Source organism: Coloeus monedula (assembly GCF_965178545.1).
Source record: "Coloeus monedula genome assembly, chromosome: 8".
NCBI classification, from domain to species: Eukaryota; Metazoa; Chordata; class Aves; order Passeriformes; family Corvidae; genus Coloeus; species Coloeus monedula.
In genome coordinates, this window is record NC_138788.1 from 15,738,181 (window position 1) to 15,765,661 (window position 27,481).

At 35.2% G+C, this 27,481-nt stretch overlaps 1 protein-coding gene and 1 long non-coding RNA gene across 13 annotated transcripts in view; one reads left to right on the forward strand and one right to left on the reverse strand.

The window, feature by feature from the left end:
- The window catches only part of KCNMA1 (potassium calcium-activated channel subfamily M alpha 1), a 439,539-nt gene that overhangs the window by 193,147 nt on the left and 218,911 nt on the right, over window positions 1-27,481 (forward strand). For all 12 annotated transcript variants that reach the window (XM_082286462.1, XM_082286463.1, XM_082286461.1 and 9 more), the window contains one exon: window positions 6,408-6,469. In XM_082286462.1, the coding sequence (XP_082142588.1) occupies window positions 6,408-6,469 (62 nt within the window). The remainder of the gene's footprint in view (window positions 1-6,407; window positions 6,470-27,481) is intronic.
- LOC309575713 overlaps window positions 22,043-27,481 on the reverse strand; it is a 30,639-nt gene continuing 25,200 nt past the window's right edge. Inside the window, exon 3 of the long non-coding RNA XR_014226619.1 lies at window positions 22,043-22,135. This is a non-coding gene — a long non-coding RNA (uncharacterized lncRNA). The remainder of the gene's footprint in view (window positions 22,136-27,481) is intronic.

Here is a 27,481-nt window from a genome sequence, read left to right on the forward strand (position 1 = left end):
CACTAAAAGTTTACTGCCCCATGGTTTATCTGATAGTCATTTCTCACTCCCCTTCACCTCCTCTTTTGGATAAACTCAGACTTTTCTTGGAAAATGTAAGTCTATATGAGCTTTGCTGAAGGGGAAAATTTATATAGCAAAAAGATCTCGTAAAGCTGCCAAAGTTTGCAGTACTGTTTTTATCGTGTGCTGATGACTAAATTAGTTACCGTAAAATTTAATAGCTAATTAACTTTTTAGTTAACTCCTTTTTGTGTAATAACAGTAAACAAAATACAAAATCAGAAAATTTGACTGAAAGGAAATGACTTGCATGTAAACATTTTCAAGACTGGATTTGTGAGAAGTTTTTAATGTGGCTATAAAAATTGCAAAGTTTGAGTTTAATACTTTAATTGCTTCGAGCTCAAAACTAAGAGTTAGTAAAGTCTCTTCAGAGCTGTGTGATCTTGAATCTTTTCCGGCTTCACTGAAAGATGGGGTTGCTCATCATCTGGCTTGAAAGTGCTTTAGTTGCTTCTAGAATTGGATGTTGAATTCTAGCTGGCATTCAAAGGCTGGAAGAAATAGTAGAAATGTAGATTATTATTTTTTGTTATTTGTCTTGTGACACCTGTCTTTTCTGCAGGCAGACTGGTAGGATCACTAAGTCACTGAGACAGATTTAATAGCAAGGATACTGCCCAGCAGACACAACCTTTAAGATTCATACCTGTGAGCATGTACACTGTCATCAAGAGCAGGTGCTGGCTGTAGAATTTGCACTTTGCCTGTATTTGGATGAGAATCAATGCATATATCACTGCTGCTGGTCATAGTGTTAAGTTCTGTCAAGCATGGTTCTTATACAGGGAGTATATTAACATATAATATATAATGTTTCCCTGCATTTTTGAATAAAAGGTAAATGACAATTTTTCCCAGTTTCTTTAGTATCCTTGTTTGAGCTTTTCATTTAGTATTTATTGCTGGTAGGAAGGAGCAAGAGGGAATCTTGTTTAGTCTTCTGATTATTTTATCACTTCATCTTTCTCCTCTGGTTCACTCGCTTCAGCCATCATTTGCTTGTGTTTCACGCTTTACTCTTGTAAGGTGGCTCACAACTGCTGCCTGCTTAGATAGTTTTCTTCAAAGAGAAGCTGGCATTAAATGCAGTTTTTCTAGAAGATATTAAGAGAGCATTACATCAATAAGAAATATGATCTAGCAAACCTGAGTGAGGTGGACTGGCATTCTAAGAGCCCCTTGGGAGTTCACGACCCCATAGAGTAGATGGTGGATATTTTGTACTTTTGTCTGGTATTTTAGTTATTTATATGTTGGCCCAGGAGGGTCCAGGTAAAGAAGAGGCAGTAGGACTGTAGGCCGGGCAATGAGTTTAAGCCCAGAGAAAAGTCAGTGTACAACTTCATCTGGAGCATGGTCCTTGGTCCTGTTGATGGATTTGAGAGATCCTGTTCTACTTTACTCCTGGTTATCAGACAGGTTATAGTGGGGAAAAAAGCCTCTAAACAGCAATTTCCTACCAGTTTCTATAAAAATCTGGATGCATTTTATTTGTCTGGACAATCACAAAGTTCTGAAGGCTGTTTTGTTGGATTAACTTACATGAATTTTATAATTTGACATCAAGCAGCTGCTTTAGTTCACTGGTTTATGTCCATAGGTGACATAAATAAAAATATCTCAATGAAGTAAGTATCACAATACAAAAAGGTAGAACACTGATTTTTTTAGAGCAAGCATCGATATTGTTTTATAGTAAATAGAACTTCATTTGTATTTACATTAATCTAAGATACATTAATTGCTCAGTTGTTTGTGTCAGCTGCAGTGCATAATTTCTTACCGCTTGTGGCTTTGCCTACGTGGAATGCTTTCTGAATTTTGTTCTTTGCATATAGGGTGTCAGTTAGTGGGACAGCAATTTTAGGTAAGCCAGTCTGGATCTTCTATGGTCAAGACTTGCTCAGGTCTTAGTTCTGTTAAATTGCAGTAATTGCACAGATGTGGGTATATCTCCTAGACTCTGCAAATTAATGCAGGGATTGCCAAGCTAGAAGTAATTCTTAACTTCTGAAATATAACTTGAAGCAGGTGCATCCTTAGATTTCGAAGGTTTTCATTCCTAACAAATCTGGACAAATAAATTCTATCTGTCTATAAAAGAAATACAATTAATATCTTAATTGATGTTTTAAGGAAGTTTGGGGTTTATATTTAAGGTCTGAAAATTTTCATCCAAGTTAGATCCAAACGTCAGGCTATTTGCATCTTAGTGCAAACTTCTGTGTAACAAAAGTTTAATGGATCATTAAGGTTTTAGCTTTATGTATTTAGGAAATAATTTGTGTTCTCCATAAATAATTTGAAATATAGAAACTAATGGAATTGTATTTTAAATTATAGTTGATAAAACTGAGTAGCTTATTAACAGAATTTACTGTGTGGGTGTAGAAATGAAAAGTAAGTGAATTTCAAAAAAATATTAATAATGAACAACCTAGTATATTCTAAGCATTGGAGTAGCCTTAGGGTTGAATTATTTAACTATAGAATAAGAATTTGAAAAAAGCATTTTTGAAGAACAGTACCAGAATAGATTGTTGTCAGAAAAAATAAGAACTCTCTGATGCCCTGAGGTGTTAGGGGTTACAGGATTTCTGAAAGTGTTTTTTTTCACTGCATACTTCTTATTTTAGTACTTAACATTGGAGGAAAATAAAAATAGATGATTATTCCTTTTTGATTTTCTGCTTTGCCTCTTGAGTTCTATGCTATTTTGTATTAATTATGTTTGGATAGTTTAATCTTGTACAAGCCAGAATTTGCCTTTGAAACTTCAAAGAGTTCTGTTTCACCTTTCACAGAATGTTCGAGTGTTACAGGGTATGAGAGACTGAAGTTCCTGCTCTAGAGTCCCTTCGTGGCTCTTCATTATTAACTGTACCCTCCTGTCTAATGTGACCAGCCTTTTCATTATCCCGTGTTGGTTCGATAATGCTGTTACGGAGTTGTAGGGGGAACAGTGCCACCGCTTGGATTATCCCTTTGTTGCATAGGGAGCTGGAAAGAGCTTAATTGAGACAGTGATTCTCAAAGTTGGTGCTTCCCTGCAGTATTATCATGCTGTTACACCCTTATCAAAACTCCCCTTTTTTTTTTCTTTCTCTTTTTTCTTTTTGTATTTATTATGGATGCTTAAATTTTGACGTCAGTCGAAGCTCTTCTGGAGCATCTTGGTATCAGTCAAAGCATTTTTAATTTTCCTTAAGTGGATTTTTTTACAGTTTCTCTGACTCTTACCTCAAACGATATTCTCTACTTCTGTTGAAATCTGGGGCTGGATCTTCTCTGTTCCTTTTTCAGTGAAAGATTTAGGGATATGCAACAACTATTCCATGTATTTCCTCCTCTTTCCTTTAGCCAGATTGGTGTTTATTTTTAATTTGTTAGTAAGTGCTTAGTCAGTATAGCTGTTAGCATATGAGTTCACATTTCTCAGTCTTAAACAAACAGCAAGCTATTATAAATTAAAGGAGTCTTTCCTTCTGTACAGAGAGAAGTTACAATAGATGTGTAGCAATTGCAATGTTTTGCTAAATGCATTGAAATAATAAACAGAGCAAGCAAGCATCTTGCCATGGCCTGGTTAACGAAAAAGGCAGTAATTCACATAAATAGATGCTTTTCCCTCCCTTAGGTTCTAGTTGCTGTGAATTTGGGTTATGGGTCTGTGTTTGTGACACCCCCCAAGCATAGCAAGGTCTCCAAACAGGCATTATCTCCCATGGCAATCTAGGGAAGACTAGAACAAACTCACTAATTGTCGTCCTGGGCCTGAATAACCAGGTCACATTCAGCTTTATTTAAATGAGAATATAGCAACAAACTTTCATCTGAGACTATTGTATAGCATACAAGAGTTTGGAGTTTGTTAAATTCTATTTCTTTTCTTTTTTTTTTTATTTTAGTGTAACTCTAACCTGATTGATTCAGGGTCTGCTTTTTCCACACACTTGATGGATTCAAGTTCAGCTGAATTCCTCTGTCACTTAGGAAAGGAAAAATGTTTCTCTGTTAGCAGGAAAAGGAAATGGAGTTTGATTCCATTCTCTTCTGATACCCTTTCTGTGATTCTTTGAGACATTATGAATCATGTTAGGTATGCGTTTTAAGGCAATAGAAGAGAAAATGAGCCTTGATTTAAAATCAGGTATATATATTAAAGAAGGCGAGTGTTGTAGTTTTGCATACATATCTCACTCTTTGGTGTAGCATGGGAATCTGGAGCTGCTTGCAAAATAGACATATTTGCATTTTAGTGGCAGTTACATGAACTGTCGTAGAACACTTAAATTCCTAAAGTGTTTTGGAAGATCTCACCCAGTATCTGTGTAACATTTAAGCAGCACAGTCATGATGAATAAGGAATTGGATATAATTCAAATGTAAGGCTGATAAACTGTTATGCTGGGTTTGCTCTACAAGACTCCTTTGGGTAGGAGGCAATGACTGAATGTTGGAACTTAAGACTTGCTATGTGGAAAAAAAAAAAAAAAAATCCTGTAAGTTTCACAAAGTCCTTGTGTATTTTGTGAAACTTGAGGGAATGAGTGTTTATAGAGTCCCAAATGGATTACAAGTTTAGTTTTTCAAATTTCATTTTCAGCGTTAAGTGGCCATTTCAGCATTCTGCAGCCCAAAACTCCTGCTATAGGGTAAATCTCTTTTGTACTTTGGCTTTTTTTGGGGTAGTTTTTTTCTTTTTCTTTCTTTTGTTTTTTTAATTTGTACACTGTTTGCTTTGGGTTTTTATTGTTGGGGTTTTTTTTTAAGGAAATAGCTATATTTAATAGTGGTTTTGAGGGTGCTGTTAGTACAGAAATTATTCCACAGAATGCAGGGTAAAACATTACCACTAATGCTTGACTTTAAATTATTTTAAAGTGAACAGATGTGTTTGAAACTGGTTTGGGTAGAATTAAAATTTTTGCCAAAATTGTAAGCTCTGTGCTCTCAGAATACTCAACACCTTTTTAAATTCTGTTTTTAAAAAAATGAAGCCTTTCCTTGAAATGGACTGATAATAAAGAATGGAGCAGATTTGATTCAGATCCAAACTGCTATTGTGTGTAGCTTGGAATATTCCAGCAGGTAGGGCAGAGTGTGCACAATAATTTGATTCCCAATATCTTAATTCAGAGAAAAATGGGCCTTGAGATCATTGCTAATCATAATTTGGGATATATTGTCAGATGACAATCCACAAGTTCTATTTGCCACAATAATTTCTTGTGATGGTGAGACTCTTACCACCTGATATGAATTTAATAGCTTATTTCACCTTGCAACACCTGCACACAGTGAAAGAAGATTTAAACTCTAGATGTTAACATTATATTAGACTCAGGTAGTAAAAATGTTATTTCACTGAGTTTTGTGCTTCAGTCCTTGAATTTGACTGACAGATCTCATTGGTACAGGTGATAGCACATCAGGTGAGACAATAGATACTTGTACTCTGGCAAAATACCCTTTTTCAGGCATTCACAAAGTAAAAAATGTTATGGTCAGCAAGATCTAAAAGTAAGGAAAAAATAATTTAAGCTTTCAGTTGAATAGTTATTTTAACAAGTAGTAGTAATTATGTAATATTAATACATTAATGAGTTTATTTTATTGGAAGATATGTACATGTCTGATACTGGCTGTGCAGAGCTCCAGAGTCTGGTTATGTAATAATTACTATACCTTGCTCCAGATGCTGCCTTTACAGCATTGAGTGATAGCTGAGAGCAGAGGATTTTCAGACAGTCCACTTTGAATGAGCACATTGCATGTCTCCTCCTTGTGCTGTGATCGTCAGGCTTGTTCATAACACAGCAGCTTCAGAAAGAGGTCTGAAGCCTGTATTGAATCAAAATATTTTTATTTCAGCGCTCATCTGTTGTTTTAACAGTTAAGACTATCAACAAAAGTCGTAACACTCATGACGTGCTGCATCAAGTATTGCTTTAAACTGTTTGAAAGTTCAGTATAGTCTCAATGGACAGGAGTGCAGGGTAAATACGTGTTTTTGCATAGTCTTACACTTTTCTTGTGGGTTTCACAGCCATGTATATAAATGGAAATTCAGTCTAATCTGTCACTCTTGGTTTATGCGCCAATGAGCAATCCTGAAGGATAGGTTTTGTAAAGCCAGATTTTGTCCTCCTTTCAATGCAAGAAAGCATTCTGTGACAATATATATAATGTTTGAAGTTCAAGTAGGAGTAATTTTCTGAAGAAAATTAGACCTGAAGTAAAACTAGCTTCTGATTTATTTTTGTCTTTCTTTTTTTTTGTATGTAAAAGAATAAATGGTTAATATTGTTAAATAATTACTCTTTTCTTTTCTTTTGTAGGTTGTCTTAGTCTTCGCTCTTAGTATTGGTGCTCTTGTAATATACTTCATAGATTCATCAAAGTGAGTATTTGAGTACATTTTCCTTTCTCTCCTTTCCTGCAGCAATTATACATCTTTAAATTTCTCCATTCATCTACTTCAAATCAGTGCTTGGTCTCATCGCCTGAGTGCAAAGAACTTTGTAATAGCACAGGTTCTACAAAAATAATTCAAGAATGGGAAAATAAAATATCACATAAACTAGACTAAACACAGTCACATTGGATCTGTAGAATGGAGAGGAAAACTACTTTTGTGTATTGAGATTATAAATACTATTGCAAAATTACAGTTTTTATATTCATTATGCTGTGTAGAATCTTTCAAAGTCAAGACTAGGATAAGAAATACAGGCTAAAAATACTTGTCAAAAAATTGCAGTTTGCAGGGTGATAAAAGCGCCTTGGGAGACTGACAGGAACACTTCTGAAAATCTCAGCTTGAATTAGACAGTACGAGCATATTGTATCTTGCATATCTGTATTTCCAACTTCTTGGTGTGATAGGTTTCTACCAAGATAAGGTGAACTACTAACAGTCTGCAAAGCATCTCAGTATTTTTTAGATTTACACCGATGTTATCATACAGTGTTGTGGTTTTGGCCAGGCAATAGAAAGTTTCATCAGGATATGTGGTGGTTTGATACAAACCAGGGTAACTCAAACTGTGTTCTGATATCATTCATACTCCACCCTTGTTTTAACATCAAGCTGGACACTGTCTGTGTTGTAACAGGCAGATTGGTAGCCTAACATAGAAGAAACAAATAAAAAGGTACTTAAATATTCTTCTTTGATTACAGTTGTTTTTGGAGAGTGATATTCTGAAGTATCAATGGTAATTTAAAGTTCTATGATGACATGCTTGCTGTTTTTCTCTGAACTAGTTTAAGGCTTTCCATTAATGCAACCGTTAAGATTGTACGCCAGAGTCAGTCCACATGAGCCTGCCTAGCTGTCTGTACTGGTAGTAGTAATGTTCTGAAACAGTCATTCTGTGACTCAGAAAATCAGACATTCAGCTGTTGACACCTGTACATCCTGATATTTAGGAAGGTGGTGGCACCAGCAAAAGGCATTCTTGGATACATGGATGCCAGCTCTGTATTGTGTGAATTTGAAGCCATCGATGTGTCAAGCATAATGCAAATAACTAAGGCAGAGGTTTTCTTTGTGGAGAGGAGCCAAGTGGTTGGAAAATGCAAATCTTGAGCTCCCTGGAAGTGAGGACAATTGGCTTTCCTTCTTAACATTTCAATGGGTGTTTTCATTAATTTTAGCAATTTTTCCTTAGTATGTCACCACTGAAGTACATAAGGTGGTTCCTTTCTGAAGACCTTTGTAAAACTTTTTAAAGCAGAGTGGCATATCTTCTGGATGCCTGATATCTCCAGGTCGAAAGTGTGGAATAGATTAAAACGTGTTTCCACTTGTTTCAGTTTCAGATCAAGTACAGCTATGTGTCGGTGTTATTGTCTTTTGTGAAATGAATGGATTATATAATGAGTTTTAGGCAGTACATTCTCAAGTCTTTGATTGTTTTCCTCAAGGAGAGCAAAGCTGACAACATGGGAGAGTCTCTGGGACACTTGAGCTTTCTTTGGGCCACCTAAGCCATGTACTGCCACCAGCTTATTGACTGTACTTTCACACTTTTTCTTTGGTTTCTCCTCCTTTCTCCTCTCTTACCCTCCTTTACTTACACAGACACATCTTGCTCTTTTCTGGTTTTTGTTTGTAAATGCTCACTAGTTGATTAATTTATGTTAGAAACACCCCAGATATATTTCTGAAGAGAAAAATTCTGCTTTATTCTATTCTGCTGATCTGACACCCATTTCAGCAATGCAGAATCAAATACAGTGATATATCAGTCTACTAAGATCCACAAGTACATGCTTGGAAAAAGTCATTCCTTTGAGAATTTGGTCAAACAGGAAATAATGAAGGTAGGGCGAGAGGAATGCTTGTGATATCCTCAACAAAGCAGCTGGAACAACAGAGACTACAGCTTGACCAGGGTCAGTGCAGACAAATGGGCTCTAGTGTTCCCACCAGAGAGATGGTTGGCACGCACCAGGGTGTGCTTTCCCTTAACAATGCATGCCAGAGCCAGTGTGTGTTCTGCCCAGGCCATGCACTCTCGCCTGTTACTGGCTCTTATGTGTAGAGTTAGAAAAATTGTGTCTCCAGTCCAAAGCTGAAGAGCGCTAGTGTGAGCAGTTGTCTAATAGATCTTGCCAGTGATCTATTCATCCAAGACCCTTAATCTATTGATTGATTTATAGATACAATGACAGGTATGTCCACAAAGGAATCCTGCATGGCTTCATACCGAAGGGTCATCAAGAAAGATGGGAAAAACAGCACTGTTTCATTAGATATGGAAGGGGAGAGTGAAAAGACCACAGTTTTGTCAGGCAAGCATGTGTCATGATTGATTTTAGTATGAAGGCTGAATTGAAGTATGAAGGTTGTCACAGCTGTGAGAGGAGGGGAAACTAAGAGCATTTTTATGCTCCCCAGTTCATCACTCTGATAGACACTCTGCCAGAGTAGTGCCAGATGAAATGGCACGTCCAGTGCAATGCTGTTTGGAGAGCTCTGAGCTCAGAAAATGGTGCAGTTTCAGCATCCTCCATACCAGTTAGTCCTACATCCCAGCAGAGCCAATTAAATAGCTTTGTGTTGCTATAAAGTATTTCTGCACTGATTCTGTTTCTGAAAACTTTGGATTCTGCACCATACTTCATCACAAAATATGGCCACAATTATGATCATATACATCTGCTTTGTGTGTTTTGCAAATGATATTTTAGGCTTTCCTTAAAGCTTTATATGTTTCTAAAACTATCAGAAAATACCCTATATGCCCTCCACATCTCCATACCCCTTTCATCAGTGCTGTGATAGGAGAGAGCACACAAATAAATACTTTCAGCCACCACAAACTATTAATCAAATGATTTTATAAGAAGAATGGAAATATCTTTAAGTGTTAAGCCACCCTGTCATGGTTGCAACTTCATTGCTCACATTCTGACTACTGCATCATTATTCTTTGTTCTAACTTCTGTTATATGTATAAAGTATCCACATACATATCTGTCTGCATAAAAGTTCACTCTTAAAAACACATATTAATTGTATTTTTGTGTTTTATTTTGTATATGGATGACTTTTTGAAAGGATTGTGATTCCCTCCAGGAAAACAGGTTTTTTGTGCTTCTTCTGTCTCCTGTAGTACCTTTGAGTTCATTTTTTTGGTCTTTATTACTTAGTGAAGCAAGTTTTTCTCACCTATGCTAAAAGTTAGACTTTATGATCCCAACCTAGGTGATTTTGTCTACTTGTGAGGTAGCAATATTAGCTGGAAACATGTTAGAGATACTATACTAGAAATTGCTTAACAAAACAATGCAACCCGAAAAGTCTGGTTTCTTGTTTTGGAGGATTCATGCTGGTTTCTTGCCATTACATGGGAATAAATTAGGAAAGATGCATTGGAAATCTGTATTCTGTTTGAGGAGTTTCCTATGTGACAGCACAAGGAGAAAAGTGTCATTGGCAAGTTCTCTTGGAAAGTTTTACTAGAAAAAAGACTTTTTTTCTTAAAAGCAGCAATTTGTTTCAAGTCCTTATGAATTCTCTTTTTTTGTGGGAACATTTGAGGATAGGCTGTGATGGGGTACTGTGTTTGCCTTTCCTGCTTGTTTGCTACTGCTTCTGTTTTGTCTTCTGAAAGACATTTGATTTTGCTCAGCAAAATGTTCTACAGAAATACCGCAAGCCTGGTGAGGATAATTTATTTAAATTTAGTACAGATACAGTGTCACTGCCCAGGAGAATCCACATCTTTTTCATCTGTTTAGGCTGTGTTACCCCTTTTACAGACATGTATGAGTTATGAAGTTTATCTGAATAGTTCAACAAGTCTGTGTAAACAAACACTCAAGTGTTTTTAGATACCAATCTCATTTTCATTACAAATCATTAAGCTTTTCCATATTAACTGGAATAATCTGCAGAATATTTTGATGACTCTGTTTCATGGCCCTTCAAGGAAACAGCAATTTTAATTTCATTTGTAAATCAACAATTCAATGCTGCTACATCTGAATTTTGAGTGGATCTCATCGGCCTGATGTATAAAAAAAAATCAAGATGGGTCTAATAGGATCAGAAATCAATTCATATAAAAAGTTCAGTTTGAGCTTTGATTTTATTGTAGTTTTCAGGTTACAGTTTCCTTTTCTGAATGTATTACTTTTTAATTTGCAAGGCATATAAAAGTAAAAGATTGATAATTTTTTTTTTCTCAAGTAACCAGTTTTAGGGCTGTGGTATATCATCTGGCTGAGGATATCCTGTGCAGTTCAGGGTTCTGTACCCTGAAGTATGTATTTACCAGTATTTTGAGTGTGTACAGATTTTACGCAGCCTTTCAGTCTTCATATTTGAGGAGTTAAGTAGGCAGGACTTAACTAGTACTAAGCTTTGTTTCAAGCCTTCCTGCTTATAGTGAAATTCACCCTGCAAAAATATTTCAATTATGTTTATAAAGTTCTGCTTTGTCTTAGTACACTCATTAACCCACTCTAAGTGACTACTGGAACATTCCTTCATACTAAGTACACATTAGAGTTTATATATATACATTTTTTTATGATGCACGACTAAGAGATGTACAAGTTGACTTAAAATTCTGGGATCTGCTTCAAGGAAATGCTGTTAGATTGTTTACCATTGCTAAAATTGCTAAAAATACAGTGGTCTGTATCTTGGCAAGTCGATAAAAACAATATTGTCCCCTGCATTCTTGGGAGGGAAGTCTCTCACAATACCTTGCAGCTGGTGGCCTTGTAAAATTTTAATATTTTCCTAGTTTTAATTTTGTTAACACTGTATCAATTTGACTATTTCTGTGAGCTAATAACTTTTGTTCCATGCTGAAGTAAATCCAGTTGTATGTTTTATCTCCACCTTTTTTTACATAAACAGGGAAAAGGAAACTTTTAATTCCCCTTAGTTTTATTAACTGCTCAGGTCTCAAATGGAGTGATAGGTGTAATTTTCTGATTTAAAGAAAATTTAGCTTAAATATGTAAGTGAATTTCTTGAGTGTTTATTTTCAAGTCACTTGGTTTTTTACTATTATAACAGAACTATAACTTCAGTTGTTCCTGCTGCTGATTCTCAGCAAATCAGAAAATCTGTGGTTCATAAAGCCCCAGTCAACACCCTTTAAACTGGTACATCATTAAATAAGATTTTTGGTCATAAGTATTTTAATTCTATCTTTACTCTGTTTGTAATAAGTTCTGAGTGTACACCATTATTGCTTTAATTCAGAAGTGGTTTCCGGAAGAAAGCCTTATTTGTGACAATGAACTTTAATTTTCTTCAGTGCTCTGCAAATTTTTCTGGGAAAGTGTCCACAGCTAAGATTCATTACTTTCATTAGCATGCTACAGTTGAAGCCAGGTGGGTGTGCAGCTCAATGCATGGCCTCTGCAGGCAACTGAATACCAGAATGATTGAAGGATTTTGTTAGGCACAGATGGTGTTAATTATGAGTAAAATCCAGCAACAGCAGTGAGACGATTACTATAAGGCAAAAACCAAAAGAAACAAGCCACAGTGGAGGGGAAAAAACCACCTGGCAATGATTGTCCATGTGTTACTATGCAGTTGGTGCTCTAGGACAAAGGGATTAAGTATGATTGTATGTCACCTAGTTTTGTTGTTAGACATTGTCCCTTGACCACCAATCATTACAGGATTATCGTGAATTATTAAAAAATCTGGATGTAGTGAGGCATACTGGAAAATAAGATGCATGATTTATGTACTATCCATCTCTTAGCTAGAGTGTTTACATTCATTCTCTGACATGTTCAGAGAGCTTGAGTTTGGCAAATTATATGCAGATAAAATTTGTAAAACACTACCTGAACAACTCTACCAATCAATTTAGGAGATTATAATAATGAATAAAGGTAATTCCTCTGTATGTTTATCACATGAATGAAATAACATTGGACTACACTGATTTTTGCTAGTGGTACAGAATCTCTGGTTAGGCAATATGGAAATATTCTGAGTTCTCTAGACAAACCACTGTAATGAAGTTTCTGTTAATCAATGCCAGTAGTTTGTGTTTGCTAAATGGGTGAAAATGAATTGTTGCAAATGAATTAAATGAGAAATACTGTGGATGAGTTTCAGATAAAATGGCAAACAAGATTTTTCTTCCATAATAATAGACAAATCAATCTCTGGAAATTTTTGTGTACTGTTTTTATCCCTTGGTGTTATACAGAAATTCATAGCAACTGTGATGCACAACCTTGATGATGTGATAAATTCCAATGGGACTCATTTTCTGAAGTGTTAGGCCTTGTACAAGGCCTCAGTAACTGTAATTTCCTCTTGGCCTGTCATTGAGTATGACTGAGTAGAGGTTGGCTCTGTTTTCTTTATACCTGAAGGAGGCTCCATCAGGTATTTATAGATATTGGTAAGATTCTTTGAGCCTTATCTTCGTCAGACAAAACAGTCCCTCAGTACTCTCTCAGCCCTCCTCATGAGACAGGACTCCAGTCTCTTAACATCTTTGTGCCTTTCATTGGCCTCACTCCCCTAATTCTGTGTCTCCGTGCTGGAGACATTTCCTGATGCAGCCTGGAAAATGCTGCTGACCTTCTTTACTGCAAGGGCCCATGGATGGCTTATAGTGAACTTCTAGACTCAGGTCATTTTCTGCAAAGCTGCTTTCCAGCTGCAGCCAGTTGCATGCTATGCTAAGGAATCACTGAAGTTCAAGTTTGTATAATTTTATTATTCCCAAAAGAAGTCAGTAATCTGAAATAGCAAAACTTTTTACATGCAGTGATATTTGCAGGCTTTATTTGTATTAAAATGTTGCTAGACAGGCCTTTAAGTAAATATCTGTCTCTTAAATTAATGTGTTTATACTGAACATACCAGGCTTGAGAGTTCAATCATCAAATAGCTAAGTCCTCACTTTTTCATGACCCAATTCTTATATGGTATAAATTTTTGTCATCTCTTAGACAAACGAGAGTACTGTATTTCAGGAATCAGATCTTTCTTTTTTAAGGGCTAGGTGAAATGTACTCTTTTTTTTTTTTTTAAACATTTGGCCATTAGTTTTTCCTTTTAGTTTCTAGTAAATTGACAGAAATTCGATTTCAATATAGACAAAAATTTGTATCACTGGCACATTTTTAAGACAGCACTTTTTAGGAGAGCAAGACATGCTGCTTTCTCAAGCTTCTCTCTTCGAAGGATGAATGGAGGAAATTCATTGAACATGGAGGTCTGACTTAGGTGTGGTCTAATTTGAGTAGCTTGTTAGCTGTATTTACATCACAAGACTTTTTCAAAGAAGCAGAATTTTACACTAAAATTTCACACTGTGATGTAGGGAGGGGCAGATGTGGTACCATTCCAGTATGTAAGTGGAATGGTACTCGAAGGTCATTCTCTATAATGCTTGGAGAAATGATAATGTCTATATAATTTACAACTTTGCAGATTAGTTTCTAACTGTAGGAAAGTTTGATAGCTGTCATAGTGGTGAAATATTGGAAAAGATAATCATAGGATGATTGTGGACTTTCCTGCATCACTGGTATCTCACTTGGACAAATTATACTGGCGATATTTTGGTTGGTAGGATGTTGGTATATCTGATTATTATGTCTCCTGCAATGTAAAGCTGACTATGTGGCCTGCAAGACTCAAAGGAAGAGAAGACCCCATTATTGCTCTGAAGATCTAAGCCTGCAGAGTTGCAAGGGTGTCTATAGGATTTCAATCTTAGAGCAATATTATTTTGCCTAAAAATGCCATTTTTAGAAAGTGAACATTTAACACCTTCATCTTTTGTAACACCATTTCTTATTTATAAACTCAGAGACTCTCAAAAGACTGAAATGAATCCAAGCCCAAGGAAGATGTGTGATCCTTTCTGGCCCAGGGCAAACTGTGTTTTCATAACATGTTGCTATGCAGTTCAAGGTCATGATTACTTAGATAAGACTTTGGTCATTTAGTGTGGCTGATCAGTGAGAGCTTTTGGGGTTTTTTTAGACCTGGAGGCTGTGTATACACATACAGGAATGTTCCTGAGAATTTGATGTTAGATGTCAGCATTTTATTTCTTGTCTGAAAATGAGTAACAAATCAAGCAAGTACGTTCTTTTCCCCCCACTGTATTGCAAGTCCATTCTGACACCTTACGACAAATGGCATTCATGGCAAGTGAGTTTATTGGTTGTTCTGGAGCTGTTTGCAAGAAATAAACGTAACCACGTACGTTTCCACATAGATGTTATAATATAATTCTGAGTCAAATTCTTTTCTCTCTGCTGAGGGGTGGTTTGGTTTTGTGTGCTGTTATGCTTCATGTGAGATACCTGAGCTCCTTCAAGGGGTGGGGGCAAGGTGGTGGCTTGACAAAGGCTGCAGGAGATTGTTGCCTCACCTGACAGTTTTTCTCCAAGCAAGTGCCCATTGTTAAAGGACATCTGAATAGCATTGACTGGTATTCAACCCTCCTAGTGCCTAATTGCATCTTTCTTTTCCAATGAATTGTTTCTGCTTTTGTGTACTGAGAAGTCCAAAGGCATCGGGTTAAACATCAGGCTGAAAAAGATCTGCAAATTGACAGCTGCTTCTAGTTGATTCCTGGAAGTCTTCATTGATCTCTAGTTCTGTTTTGGAAAGATTGTCCTCATCTGCTTTAAATTCCATTAGCTTTTGTAGGGCAGGATCTCAAAGTTTGATTTGTCCAAGAGTAAGGTCTTTCATCTGAAGGTTTACGGCAGATGTCAGGCATAATCAGGCATGTTTGAAAAACCGTGCTTCTAAATTATGTTTTAAGTTCTGGAGTTTATCCTTTGCTGCCCTCCTTGCATAAATCTTAAATTAGTTTTGCTACCATATACAATTCATATCTCTGCATGAACTGAGGTTTCTGAGTCCAGTGAAACTGGAGTGTCAAAATTTACATTTGTTATCTAAAAAACCTCGGAACCAATATCCTTTTTAAAATTCTACCCATGACTATGGATAAAAAATGATTGTAATAGAACATCTCAGCTTCTCATTCCTGTAGTTTGCTAATCTTTTAAATTTATTTTGAAAATTGTATTTAATATTTGTGTTGCAGCACTACACATTATGCAGTATCTGAAGCACAGACTTACTAGGTGGAATGAATTACAATTTACTAATTATTGTTGTCTCTGAATAATAATTTACTGTCTATAGAGCATCAATAAAATAAGCTTATTGACACCATTATGCTTACATACACGTTCTTTGCATAATGACTTGGATCTGACTTAAGAAATACGGATAAAAAATACTTAGATTAGCATTTTTTTGCTTAGATTTAAAGGCTTAGATTCTGGTAACTTTCACTGGAAACAAGTTCTCATGAAACCTGCCCTGTGTTGGTTTTCACCACCTACACAATAATTTGAAGGTCAGTTTGTGTAATGAAACTGTATAGATCACATTTATAGCCTGCTCTGTTTCACTTCTCTGTTTTCATAAACTCATACCGTGCTGCTTGATGTGTTTCCAGTATTGCTACGGGAACATATTCTTAAATTACAGTTCAAATTCTTTATATATATATATTTATATTTATATAACTGGTGTACAGGTTAGAATCTTTCTTTATTTTTTGTTCTTTTCCTCTTTCCAAATGAATGTCTGCATTTTTTGTTTCATCCCAAAGCATCTGATAATGCATCTGCAAACATTTTGTCCCATGCTTTCTTTCCTTGTAGACAGATTAGTTGTGCACACTGAGCTACAAGCATTCCTCCTTAGCATTATACAAATTCACATATCTATATAATATAGAAGAAGATGTAACTCAGCTGAGGTTTTAAAAATTCTGGATACCATATAGCTGTTATCAAAACATGGCTTGCATAGAAGATTGCTTTTCAGAGTGGATTTGAGTATAATCAGTACTTTACCCCTCTGCTTTTTAAGCTACAGATACAAATAAAGATGTGACCTCTTTTTCTTTTTTTCTTTCCCTCCCTTTTCTCCTGACAGCTTGACAAATTGTAGCTTTTGGGACACCCCAGTAGTTGATGAGTCATTTCTGCTTAAAAATAGAATTCCTTGCAGCAAGGACACCCATTCCACTTTTGACGCATGTGTCATTTCTGACAGAGTCAGAGGGCCAACTGTGCCATGTTAATTAAGCAACCAGGAGGAAAAGAGCTCTCTCTCTTAAGTAAATACCAGAGCTGGAATCCAACAATGCTGAAAAAAAGAAAAGGGAAATCCCATATACATGAACATGAATACCTGCAGGTTTTCCTCCCTTCCTTGTGCTTTGTGAACATTTTGAGTCTTTTCTAGATCCCTGGTGCAATGTAAGCATCACTATCCCACCTTTCTTCTCTGCCAACCCCCATCCTTTTTTCTTTTTCTTTCATTCTTGAACAGCAGCTTCATAAAGGGAGTTGAAGTTCTAATTACTGTGTACAGAAGAAAAGCATTACAATATTGTTATCCTTTTATTTGTGAAGCACAGAAACAGTGCTGCACGAAAACAGTGGTAAGTGAGCAGCTGTGTTCAGCACCAGGTACATGTGATAGAGTGCCCTATACCAGCCTCAATAAGAGAAAATACTAAAGACAAATGTGATCAATATTAAATTGCAATTTGTGGCATTGTAGTAGATCTTGCTCACTTTAAAATTAATAATCTTTTTATTACTCTTCTCAATTCTAGTGCAATTACAGGGAGTGGAGCAGGCTGTTCTTTAGTGAGATTTTTAGCTTGTGGCATATTTATTTACCTGGTACTGATGGCAATTATTTGGCCTCGAAGCTGGGGGCCAGCCCCTTGAGTGGAACAATTTTATGGCACATAAAACCATGTTGCTGCAGTGCTTTTTCTTAGAGATTTGCAGATTTGTTTTTCTCACAGGTTCTGTACTTTGATAAGCATTAGAAATAGTGTATTTTATGCAAGCTGGTTTCTTTGCAACATCCATGAAGTAATCAATTCTTACATTTCAGGAAATGGCATGAGTTTGCTGGAGACTGTGATACCTGTAAGATTCATTAAGAAATTCAAGTCTGATGCTAATAGCCCTAAAAGATACTGCATCAGCCATATGTGTTGTTCTTGTTACCATTTTGAATCTAATATTTTCTCAAGATGAAGGAATATTCTATTTTCATGTAATTATTTAAATTTTTCTTAATTATACTCCATCTCTGCTGAAAAAGATAATTTTTCAACCAAGGTGGCTCAGTTTCTATCTATTCCTATGAAAAAATGAATTTATAAGAATAACATTACATGGATTATATGAAGTATCTTTTGATATTATATTAATACTGTTAAACAGTATTAATTCAAAGTAAAAGGCGAGTTAATGTATCTGACCTCAGATAACTGATGGCTAGGTTGCTATTCAGTCATATTACTTACAATACTCATGGGTGACTTAGATTTTAGAAAGTAGAAGTAGATACTGATGTCAGTAGTTGCTATACTATTATTTACAGAATATCCATTCATCACTGTAAATAATCTTTCTGAATAATGCTAATACTTGAATTTGCGCAAAACTCTTTGATAACTTAATTCTAAGCTGAAATTTTTCCCACCTTACATTTGAAATTTGGTTTCAGTGACTTACATTATATTGATACATTGAAATTCAAGTGAGAAATAGGACTCATAAACTTGTAACAAAGTCAGTAAATAAATTACTATCCTTTGTATCAGTCACTGTATAAAGTCACATTATGCTTTTACAGTATTACACTTTTCCTATAGATCTGAAGTGTTGCAAACATTTTATGTAAAATTAAGGGAGTAGAATAAAAGCAAAAATACAAAAGACTGAAAATAGTTTTAGGATTATCCTGGTTTGCCTTAATTAAAATTAAATTGCAACAGGGTACCAGGGATATTCTCTGAACTGTGGATGCTAAATGAAGGAAACATCAGTTGAAATGGATTCTATTGTTTTTTGATTTTGGAAATTTTATAAAGATGAAATAAAGCTAAAAATTTAATTCCCCCTGAACCACTATTCGTGATTACTTATCTATTATAAAACTACAAAATATTCCACTTTTTAAATTTTAATTCTTAGATGCCTAAGAAGACACTGTTATATCTTAGGCTAAGGATTTTTAAAATAGTTCATTTCTGTAATTACTGTGGTTGTAGACTGGGAAAAAGGCTAAATGAGATTGTGAAGTACCACTGGTTCTGGAATTTAAGCTAAAGGGCCTATTGTGGTCATTTTGTCACATTTCTTAATATAGCAGTTTATACAGTATTTTGCTTTAAACAAATATCTTCTGATCAGAAGGATATTTGTACTTCATTTTAAAGATGTGATGTGATACAAAGTTTTCCATTTGTCTGGAGAACTAATTGCACTGGTTAACTGACCTTGCTTTTAAAAATGTGTTAGCTTTCAATCTAAATATTTTGTTTCATCTTCTGTTTATCTTTTTTTTTCCTGTTAGTGATCTTTCCACTAATGTTTTGTAGAGATATTTCTAGAAAGGTGAAAATTACATTTTAATCCCCATTTTTTCTGTATTAATTTAATAACCTCATTTTCAGTTTTTCAAAATAGTACAAGGTTTTAGACTGAACCATTGTAGCATTTTTTTTTTCCTCTGAATTCTTTGGTAGTTCTAGCTGACATTTCTGTTCAAGTATTTGCAGTCCATATTGGATACTACTGGATGTTAAAATTTCAGTGATTTTTGAGTGCTTCATTTCAATGAATACCTGCATTTTCTTATTTCCTCTGGTTATTTATGAAAAGCAGGGTAGCTATTTATGAAAGGCAAAATTAATGTAGTGCTTTCTGGTTTTACTGCTGCCCATTTAGCCTGTGCAAAAATATCATCCTATTAGTTATGAAGAAAACTTTTCCTTCAGTTTGCATTGCAGAAGCTGTGTATTATTTGAACTGATGCCCAGAATTTAATTTCTTTCCAACTGATGAAACCTGTCTTCAGTGATAGCTGTATTCATGCTCACTTATTATATGTGCTGGTTAGCATATATTGCATAATACTCTATTTCTCTGTGTCTGTCTAGAAATAACTACTCTGAAAACGATTTCTTAAAACTTGAATAGATCTGAATAGTCTGTGCACATAGATCAGCACAGTACTGTAGTGGCTCATATATTCTCTTTGTTCTCCCAGTTTGTCTCACAGCTCCTGTGATGTACAGAATATTAAGAAAAAGTCTTTGATGAATAGAACAAAAAATGTGCATTTCTGTTTCTTCTGGACATTTTCACAGCAGTAGCATTAGTTTGTTACTGCTTGTAAAAGCCTGTAAATAGAAAGAATAAAAGGATAAAATAAATCCAAATTTTGGGGTTGAAGTCTATTACAGGAATGCATATGACAAATTTTGCTTAATAATTATATTTTCTAGTCTGGTTTGTGAAATATTTATTCCATTTGCATTTTATTAGTGTTTCAGTGCTACCATACCTATCTAAAAACTGTATCACTGCATTAGAAAAATTGTTTAACTCAATTTCAAAGCCCACTAAGTCTACACATCTTTGTTTAAAATATTGACAGAAGGCAGATACAAGTACCTTCCTTCTCCTTAAGGCATTCAGTAGTTTAAATGGAATATAGACTCATTGCCATTTATGTCCTGGAAAATATATCCTGTCACTGTTCACAACTCTGTGTCTTAGCAACAGTGTTTGGAGAAAAAAAACCAACAACAACCAAAAACCCACCTCCCAAAAACCAACCCACACAGCAAAAGTTTTCCAAACAACACGATTTATATTCACATCCCATATTCTATTCAGTGATGACTTGTATAAAAGAGGAAAACCTATTCTCTGTGTCTTAGTTTCTGTTAAGCAGTGAGAGCTTCCCATGAGACTTACTCATTTCTATAGTTTGATGTTGCTGGATGAAATACGCAGCATGGAAAAAGGTATGCATTAGGAAATGAATTCATATAAATACAGAAATAATTGTGTTTGGGGTTTTTTATTATATTTAGATTAAAAATGAGAACAACAACAAAAAAAATATCACTGGAACATCCTGATGTGAGTCAATGAAGCCAAAGTTCCCCTCCCCTGGTTACTCAGGGACTAGTATGGCTGGGACTTCCCAAGGACCTGTAGGGAGTCTACTTTATATTCCTCCTCATGACACTGCATGCATATCAGGCATCACTTCCTTGGTTTTTGTTGTTTTTGTTTGGTTTGTTTTTTTTTTTTTTTTTTTTTTTTTTTTTTTTTTTTGTTTTTGTTTTTGTTTTTTGGTTTGCTGTTTTGTTTTTTTTTTGTTGGGTTATGGAACTTTCCTTAGTTTTTGTCACTAAGAAAAAGAAGTATAAAAGTATTTCAGATCTTGTGGTGAGTGCTATGCAGTAACACAGCACCATCTGGCACTAGTTATTGTCATGTGAAATATTGCACTACAAAAAATAATCACAGAATCTCAGACAATGCTGAGTTAGAAGGGACCCACAAAGATCACCAAGTTCAACTCCTGGCTCTGCACAGGACACCCCAAGAGTCACACCCTGTGCCTGAGAGCATTGTCCAAACACTGCTTGAACTCTGCCAGGCTGGTGCTGTGACCACTTCCCTGGGGAGCTGTTCCAGTGCCCAACCACCCTCTGGGTGAAGAAGCTTTTCCTGGTATCCAACCTAAACCTCCCTGGCTCAGCTTCAGGCCATTTCCTTGGGTCCTGTCAGCAGAGATCAGTGCCTGTCCCTCCTCTTCCCCTCATGAGGAAGCTGTAACTGCAATGGGATCTCCCCTCAGTCTCCTCCAGGATGAACAGACCAAGTGACCTCAGCCGCTGCTCATTTGGCTTCCCCTCAAGGCCCTTCACCATCTTCATTACCCTCCTTCGGACTTTTTCTAATAGCTTAATCTCTTTCATATATTGCAGTATATGACACAGTAGGAAGTGGAACAGAAAAAAGATTTTTCTGATCTCTTGAAGACTGGCTTGAGAGAAATGTCTGTGACAAACATGTATTTCCTGAAAAATTGCAATGTTTATTGGTCTCTGCCAGATGTTGCACTTTGCCTCCCATCTTCCCCTTTATGCAGCCATTTGGTTGCACTTTGTATTTCTTTGTCAAAATTAGTAATTTGGACATAATTTTGATGGGTTTTGTTTTCTCCTTCTCATATTTCATTACTTTTATCATCGTCTTCTCTCTATCTCACGCAATACTTTAGAATTAGTCACGTAAGTCTGTGACCTTGATTATCCGAAGCTTCTTGGTTTTTGAAAAATGAGTAATTAACTACTTCTTTTTTTTCTATCAAATAACAAGAGACTTTAGTTTTCCAGTGTCCAGCAATGTCAGGCATATGTCATCTGCAAAATTATTTAGGTAAAATAAAAAATTAAAGTAAGTAATCTACAACAGATTAACTTTCTATAAAGATATAATTTACATGAGGTACATTGATAAGAAGAGTGAATAAGAACCTTATCAAAGTCATATCTATTCCAAATATGGCTATTGCTTATGTATTTACTTACAGCTTTTAACTTGTCTTTGGCCACTGGCTGATGCACTGGTCTGTGCAAAAGAGGGAAGATGCCATTTGCTGAAGGTGAGCTTCCTAGGACAGCTGTAAAGTAAGGGCAGTTCAGTGTCCTGAGTGGGCCCCAAAAGATCAGCTCTCATTTATAGGCACTCAACACCATTTAGTTAGATCCTTATTCAATGAAATATTTTTTTATTCATTTTAATTCTAAATTGTGGCAAATTGTAACTACACCAAGGAACATATTTTGAAGATATCTGAATTCTGATTTTGCTCCATGTCTTCCTAGAGTGCCATAAATGTAAACAGATTTGCACTATGGTAAGTGTGGGGCCAAGGTGTGTAATTTAAAAATTGAGAGTAAGCAACCTGTCTAATTTCTTTATCAAGCTTCAGATAGTTTCCACTTTATAAAGGGTATCCTGTCAGGTGCAGTTTATTTTTGTGGAAATTGCTGCTTTTTCACTTGTTCTCAGTTCAGTTCATATTCATGTCACTCATGATACTAATTTTTCAAAAGCAAAATAAATTGGCAGTTGTGATACAGGTTTAGAAGGCATAGTAATAACTTGGTGGATGAAAAGATGTACATCATGGTTTTATTATGAGATTTACTATGAGATTGTAGCATTCCCCAAAAAATTACTAAAAGAGGTAATGTTGCTGAGGCATTATTTGTTATCACTAAACAAAGAACTTAAGAAGCATTTGGGGTGTTTGGATAATTTTATGTTTTTAAGAATACCTTATACAGAAGATATAGGTTGATTTTTAAAAAAATTACTTTTGTTCCCCAGGGGAAATGATTTGCTCCTAAAGCGAATAAAAAAATAATTGCTTCTAAAATGAGCAACTCATCTTAATTGATTAAAACCAATGAAAATGAGCATGCCAGGAAATGTAAAGAAAGACAGGGAGTGATTCTTCCCACTCTAAAATATCCATGTTTGATTTCTGGGGGTATTACTGTATGAACTTCTTCTTTTGGCAAAGGAAAAAATTATCTTGCCAAGTCTAAAATGCCTGTTGAGATTTCAGGGCTTGCAGATGACTCAAAAAAAAAAAAAAAGAAAAACGAAAAAGAATCTGTAACAAAAGTAATTTTGGAATGTTGAATATGGGAGAGAGGAGTAGTCCTAAAGCTGTGGGTTGTATGTAGTTGATTTGGCTTGTTTTTGTGTTCGTGTCACTGCTTATTAGGTTTATTGTGCTTATGTGGGAGTAAATCTGTTGGCATAGTTTATAAACCCTGTAATTTTAGAGAGGTGATTTTTTTTTTTAAAAGCATATCATTATCTTTATACTGAATTTGTTTATGTCCTCTTAATAGTAATTAGTGTCCCTATAGGTAAGTAGGTATGCCTGGGAGAGAATGAAAGGTAATAAATTGGAGCTATTAATGAGCCAGAATATAAACTGAAGTGGAGGCCTGGTCTTTTTCTGTAAGCATTTGATTTCTTGATGAAAAATTAGCAGCCAGAATATCTAGTGGAGCTATCATGCTGGATGAAATTTTAAAGTTTTAAAATTAAATTTTAGTAAGTATGTCTAGTGATCTGTTTGGATGTACAGATACTGTTTGACAAGTAGGTGACGACATTTAGTGTTTCACTGGAAAACTGAAATCAGCATCATTTATTGTCAATGTATGATTGGTAATTTCATACTGGAAAAAGCCCACAGCTTTAGTGTGCTTCATTTTCTTAACCGAATACATTTAAATATGTATATAAATAAAGCTTATATGTAAGATAAAATGAGGCACTTCCTGAAGTTCTAAAAATTTTCGTTGTTAGATGCAGGTATCTAATATCTATTTTCATAATTTAAAATTTTTCAGTCTTTGAGCAGGTTACATTTGTTTCATTTTTAAACAGCAGTTTGCTTTTTAATCTATGGCTGACTGTCAAACCAGGTATATAGTATTTTTACTTCTAAGGATTGTATTGGATTTTATTTAGCACACACAGTTTCATGAATCAAATGTTTGGTTTTCTTTCAATGTTAGCATTCAGGTCTGTTTTAATTGAGATGTCCATATATAGTGTTTAGAAGGACTGTAGATCATCAATAAAAGCAAAACAGTAGGTAAGTCAGAGTTTAGTTCATAATCTGTGTCAGAGCAGTTACAATTTTTTCTTTGTCCCTTTAAAAACGTAACAGAAAACCTCGAGAAGGTGTTGTTTGGGGTTTTTAATTTTTTTTTTTCTGCATTGATTTGAAATGTTGTGTTTGTCTTTTTCAGTTTCTTGATATTTTTCAAAGAGTGACTAGCTCTTTGAAGTAGTATTCCTTTTTCCTACTTACATTTAAAATTGGAGAACACAGGTGGTTAATATCTCTGAATATTTATCTTTGAATGTTCCTATCTTCAGAAATAATTAGTTCTATTAAAGTATTATTCCTACTAAAAAACGGTAAATACTTTACTGTACTGGAATATTTGTGTAAAATGAATGACCCCCAGTGGTCATGTTGTAGATTACCCTCCGTCTTTTACCACTTTTCCTAACAGGAATAGAAATGGAATTATGGTAAGTGGGACACCTTTGATAAAAGATTTTTATACTAAAGAATTACTTTCAATATGAAATTGCAACAGTCTGTCCTGATACATGTATTTTAAAAGCTGAGGAGACTGCTACATACAAAAGATCACGAGAAGACAGTTCTAGTTGGAAATTGTTCAGATCAGACCCACGTGTACAAAAGCAAGATCTGCACTCAGTTATATTAGGCTTTTTACCAAACATATTTGTTTCTTCGTGTTTTTAAGAGACATTTGCCAAAGGTCCTTTTAAAGCAAAAGGAAATGTCATCAGGAGGACCTTGTAGTAATAAGCAAGATATTTTGATATCTGCTTATCATAATTAAGTGTTAATGTTTTGAATTACAAGATATTATTCCCTTAATTAGTTGTCTATGTTAATCACAGACACTGAAGAAAAATTTTATCTGCAAAACTCCTTCCAGTAATACAATAGGAATATTTTGTGTTTCTGATTCTATTCTGATCAATAGGACTTGAAGATTGTTGGTGCCTTAGAGGCTCCAATACTATATACTGCATAAAAAGATTTTTCTTAGTAGAGATTTTTTTTCCCCATAGTAATTTTATTTAATAGGTCTTTAATATCTATATAGATATATATAGATATATATAACATATATATGTTATTCTAATTAAAGTATCATTCTTTGAAATACAAAATATATATTAATGACTCTGGTAATATATTTGTGATTCTATGTTTTTTTTCCATTGGGGATTTATATTAAACAAAGACTTTCAGCATATAATACATACTCTCTTTTCTCTAGATTTGAGTGTATGCATATGAGTGTATGTGTTTAAAATACTATGCATTCTGTAGGTAGCCACTGAACACGAGTAGAGCAAAGAAGATTCACAGCCACTTAGCTCTAAATCAGATTCAGATTTCAGTCAAAAAGAATGATGAGAGTCTTCAGGGTGATAACTTGCCCTCCTTTTTCAGATATTAATGAGCCCCATTTGTACTGAATTTCAATTCACATCAGTGCTGAAAGTAGCAATAAGAAAGGATTTCAGGTGAGAAATGCAATTTTAGGCAGCAGATCAGATTCTTTAGCAAACCCAGGCTCAGTTTCTGATAAAAATGGAAGTGTCATTCATTGCTGTGTTTTGCACACTGTCCTTAGGCTGCTTACTCCCACTCATGCCAGCTGCCAGATCTTTTCCAAACCCCACTCAGTGTCTGATGCAGATTTTTACAGCAAATGCTAATGGAATGAAATAAACTCTATCTGGACCTCAGTGGGATTCAGGAGACTGGTGTCTGTTAACACAAAGGGAGACCACCTGAACTTGTGGAGTCTGAAACTGAACTCGAACAGCATGGGGAAGGAATCATGATGTAAACATTACATGATCATTATGTAACTCATAAGGGATTCTCAAACGTAAATTCAGTCAGTTCAAAGGCAGTAATTTAGAAGCACATTATAGACAGAAATAAATTCTTTAAATCCATGTGTCTAAAAATACACTCTCAGGAGAGGTGAAGGTTGAATGGAAAGATTGACAGAAACATGGTAGATACAGCAGAAACAAGCTAAGCCTTAACATGTTCTGTATGAGAAATGCAAAGCTATCAGAGGCCCACATAAGCAGAGGGAGGAAAAGCAGAAGTTCAGGCCATCGTATTCAGACAAATACATACATCCACAGTTTGACCACAAAGTAGGAGAAGAAAAGGTATTTTAAAAGGGCATGCACATATATAATATTGATCACAGTTTAAGAGGATTAAGTGATATATTGCCTGTTAATTTATGTATTGTCAGTAGTGTGATAAGGGAAACATTATACATCTTTGCACTACCCCAGAAAAGAATAGCAACTCCTCCTCATCAGTTCCTTGTTTACAACTTGAAACTTGTTATTATGACAAATTAGGAAATCAGTATTAGCTTGGCATACTGATACATGTGAGTTCATTAGGTACACTTATTTATACTCTTTCATGAAGGATATTTTCTGTCATACAGTTTTAGTATTTTTTACAGTTACCACAGTTCTCTAGGGAGTCCTTTGACTTCAGGTCTTAGAGACACTGTTGAGGTTATAGACATGCTGTACCTGTTCTGTACATTAAAGTTATAGTGATTAAGTATATAATGCAACATTTTTGGGTTCTTCCTAGTCAGTTGACCACTGTATAAAGCAAAAATCTGTGTTGCTTATTCTCCTAAGTGAATTTAAACAGAGCTGAAATTAATCAGCTTTTGATGTAAAATATTTTTAATTATTCTCTTCAATGCTATCCTCATCTTTACTAAACCAAATTTACAGTTTAACAAAACTACAGAAAACTCATCTATATTAGTAGTAGCATCAGAAGGTGAAAAAATCCTGCCAGATATACAGTGTTTATGCAAGCTTTGATAAGTGAGTTGTGGTAATTTTCTTTTACTACCCAGAGTTGTTACCATGTCTGTTGAGGCTACTTAGTGCACCACAGTGTGCTGCTGCTGCTATAGAAATGCTGAATACATATTTGTAAAAATGCAGTAATAATTTGTCATCTTCACAGATCTCAATATGGTTGATGGATTGGGAGCATCCAGATCCAGAACTGTGATTATGGCTCATCTTTAGTTCTTGGAGTGGTCTGTGCTCTAGCCAAAGTCTTGGAATGGGATGTCAGGCAGGGTAGGATTAATGGGAACCCAAAGGAAAGAGACTGTGCTAAGAAAACATCAAAAGGAGTGGGGAAAGTCTTGTCTCCAGTCTTTAGGAGTGTTCAGACATTAAGAATCAGTAGGTATTTTAGAGGAACATTTTGTTCCATGTTTAAAAAAGACTTTTATTTTTCCCAGGTGATATATAATATGAAACAAAACCTCCCAAAATGTGGGTTATTGGGAAATTCAGCCTCTATAGGTAT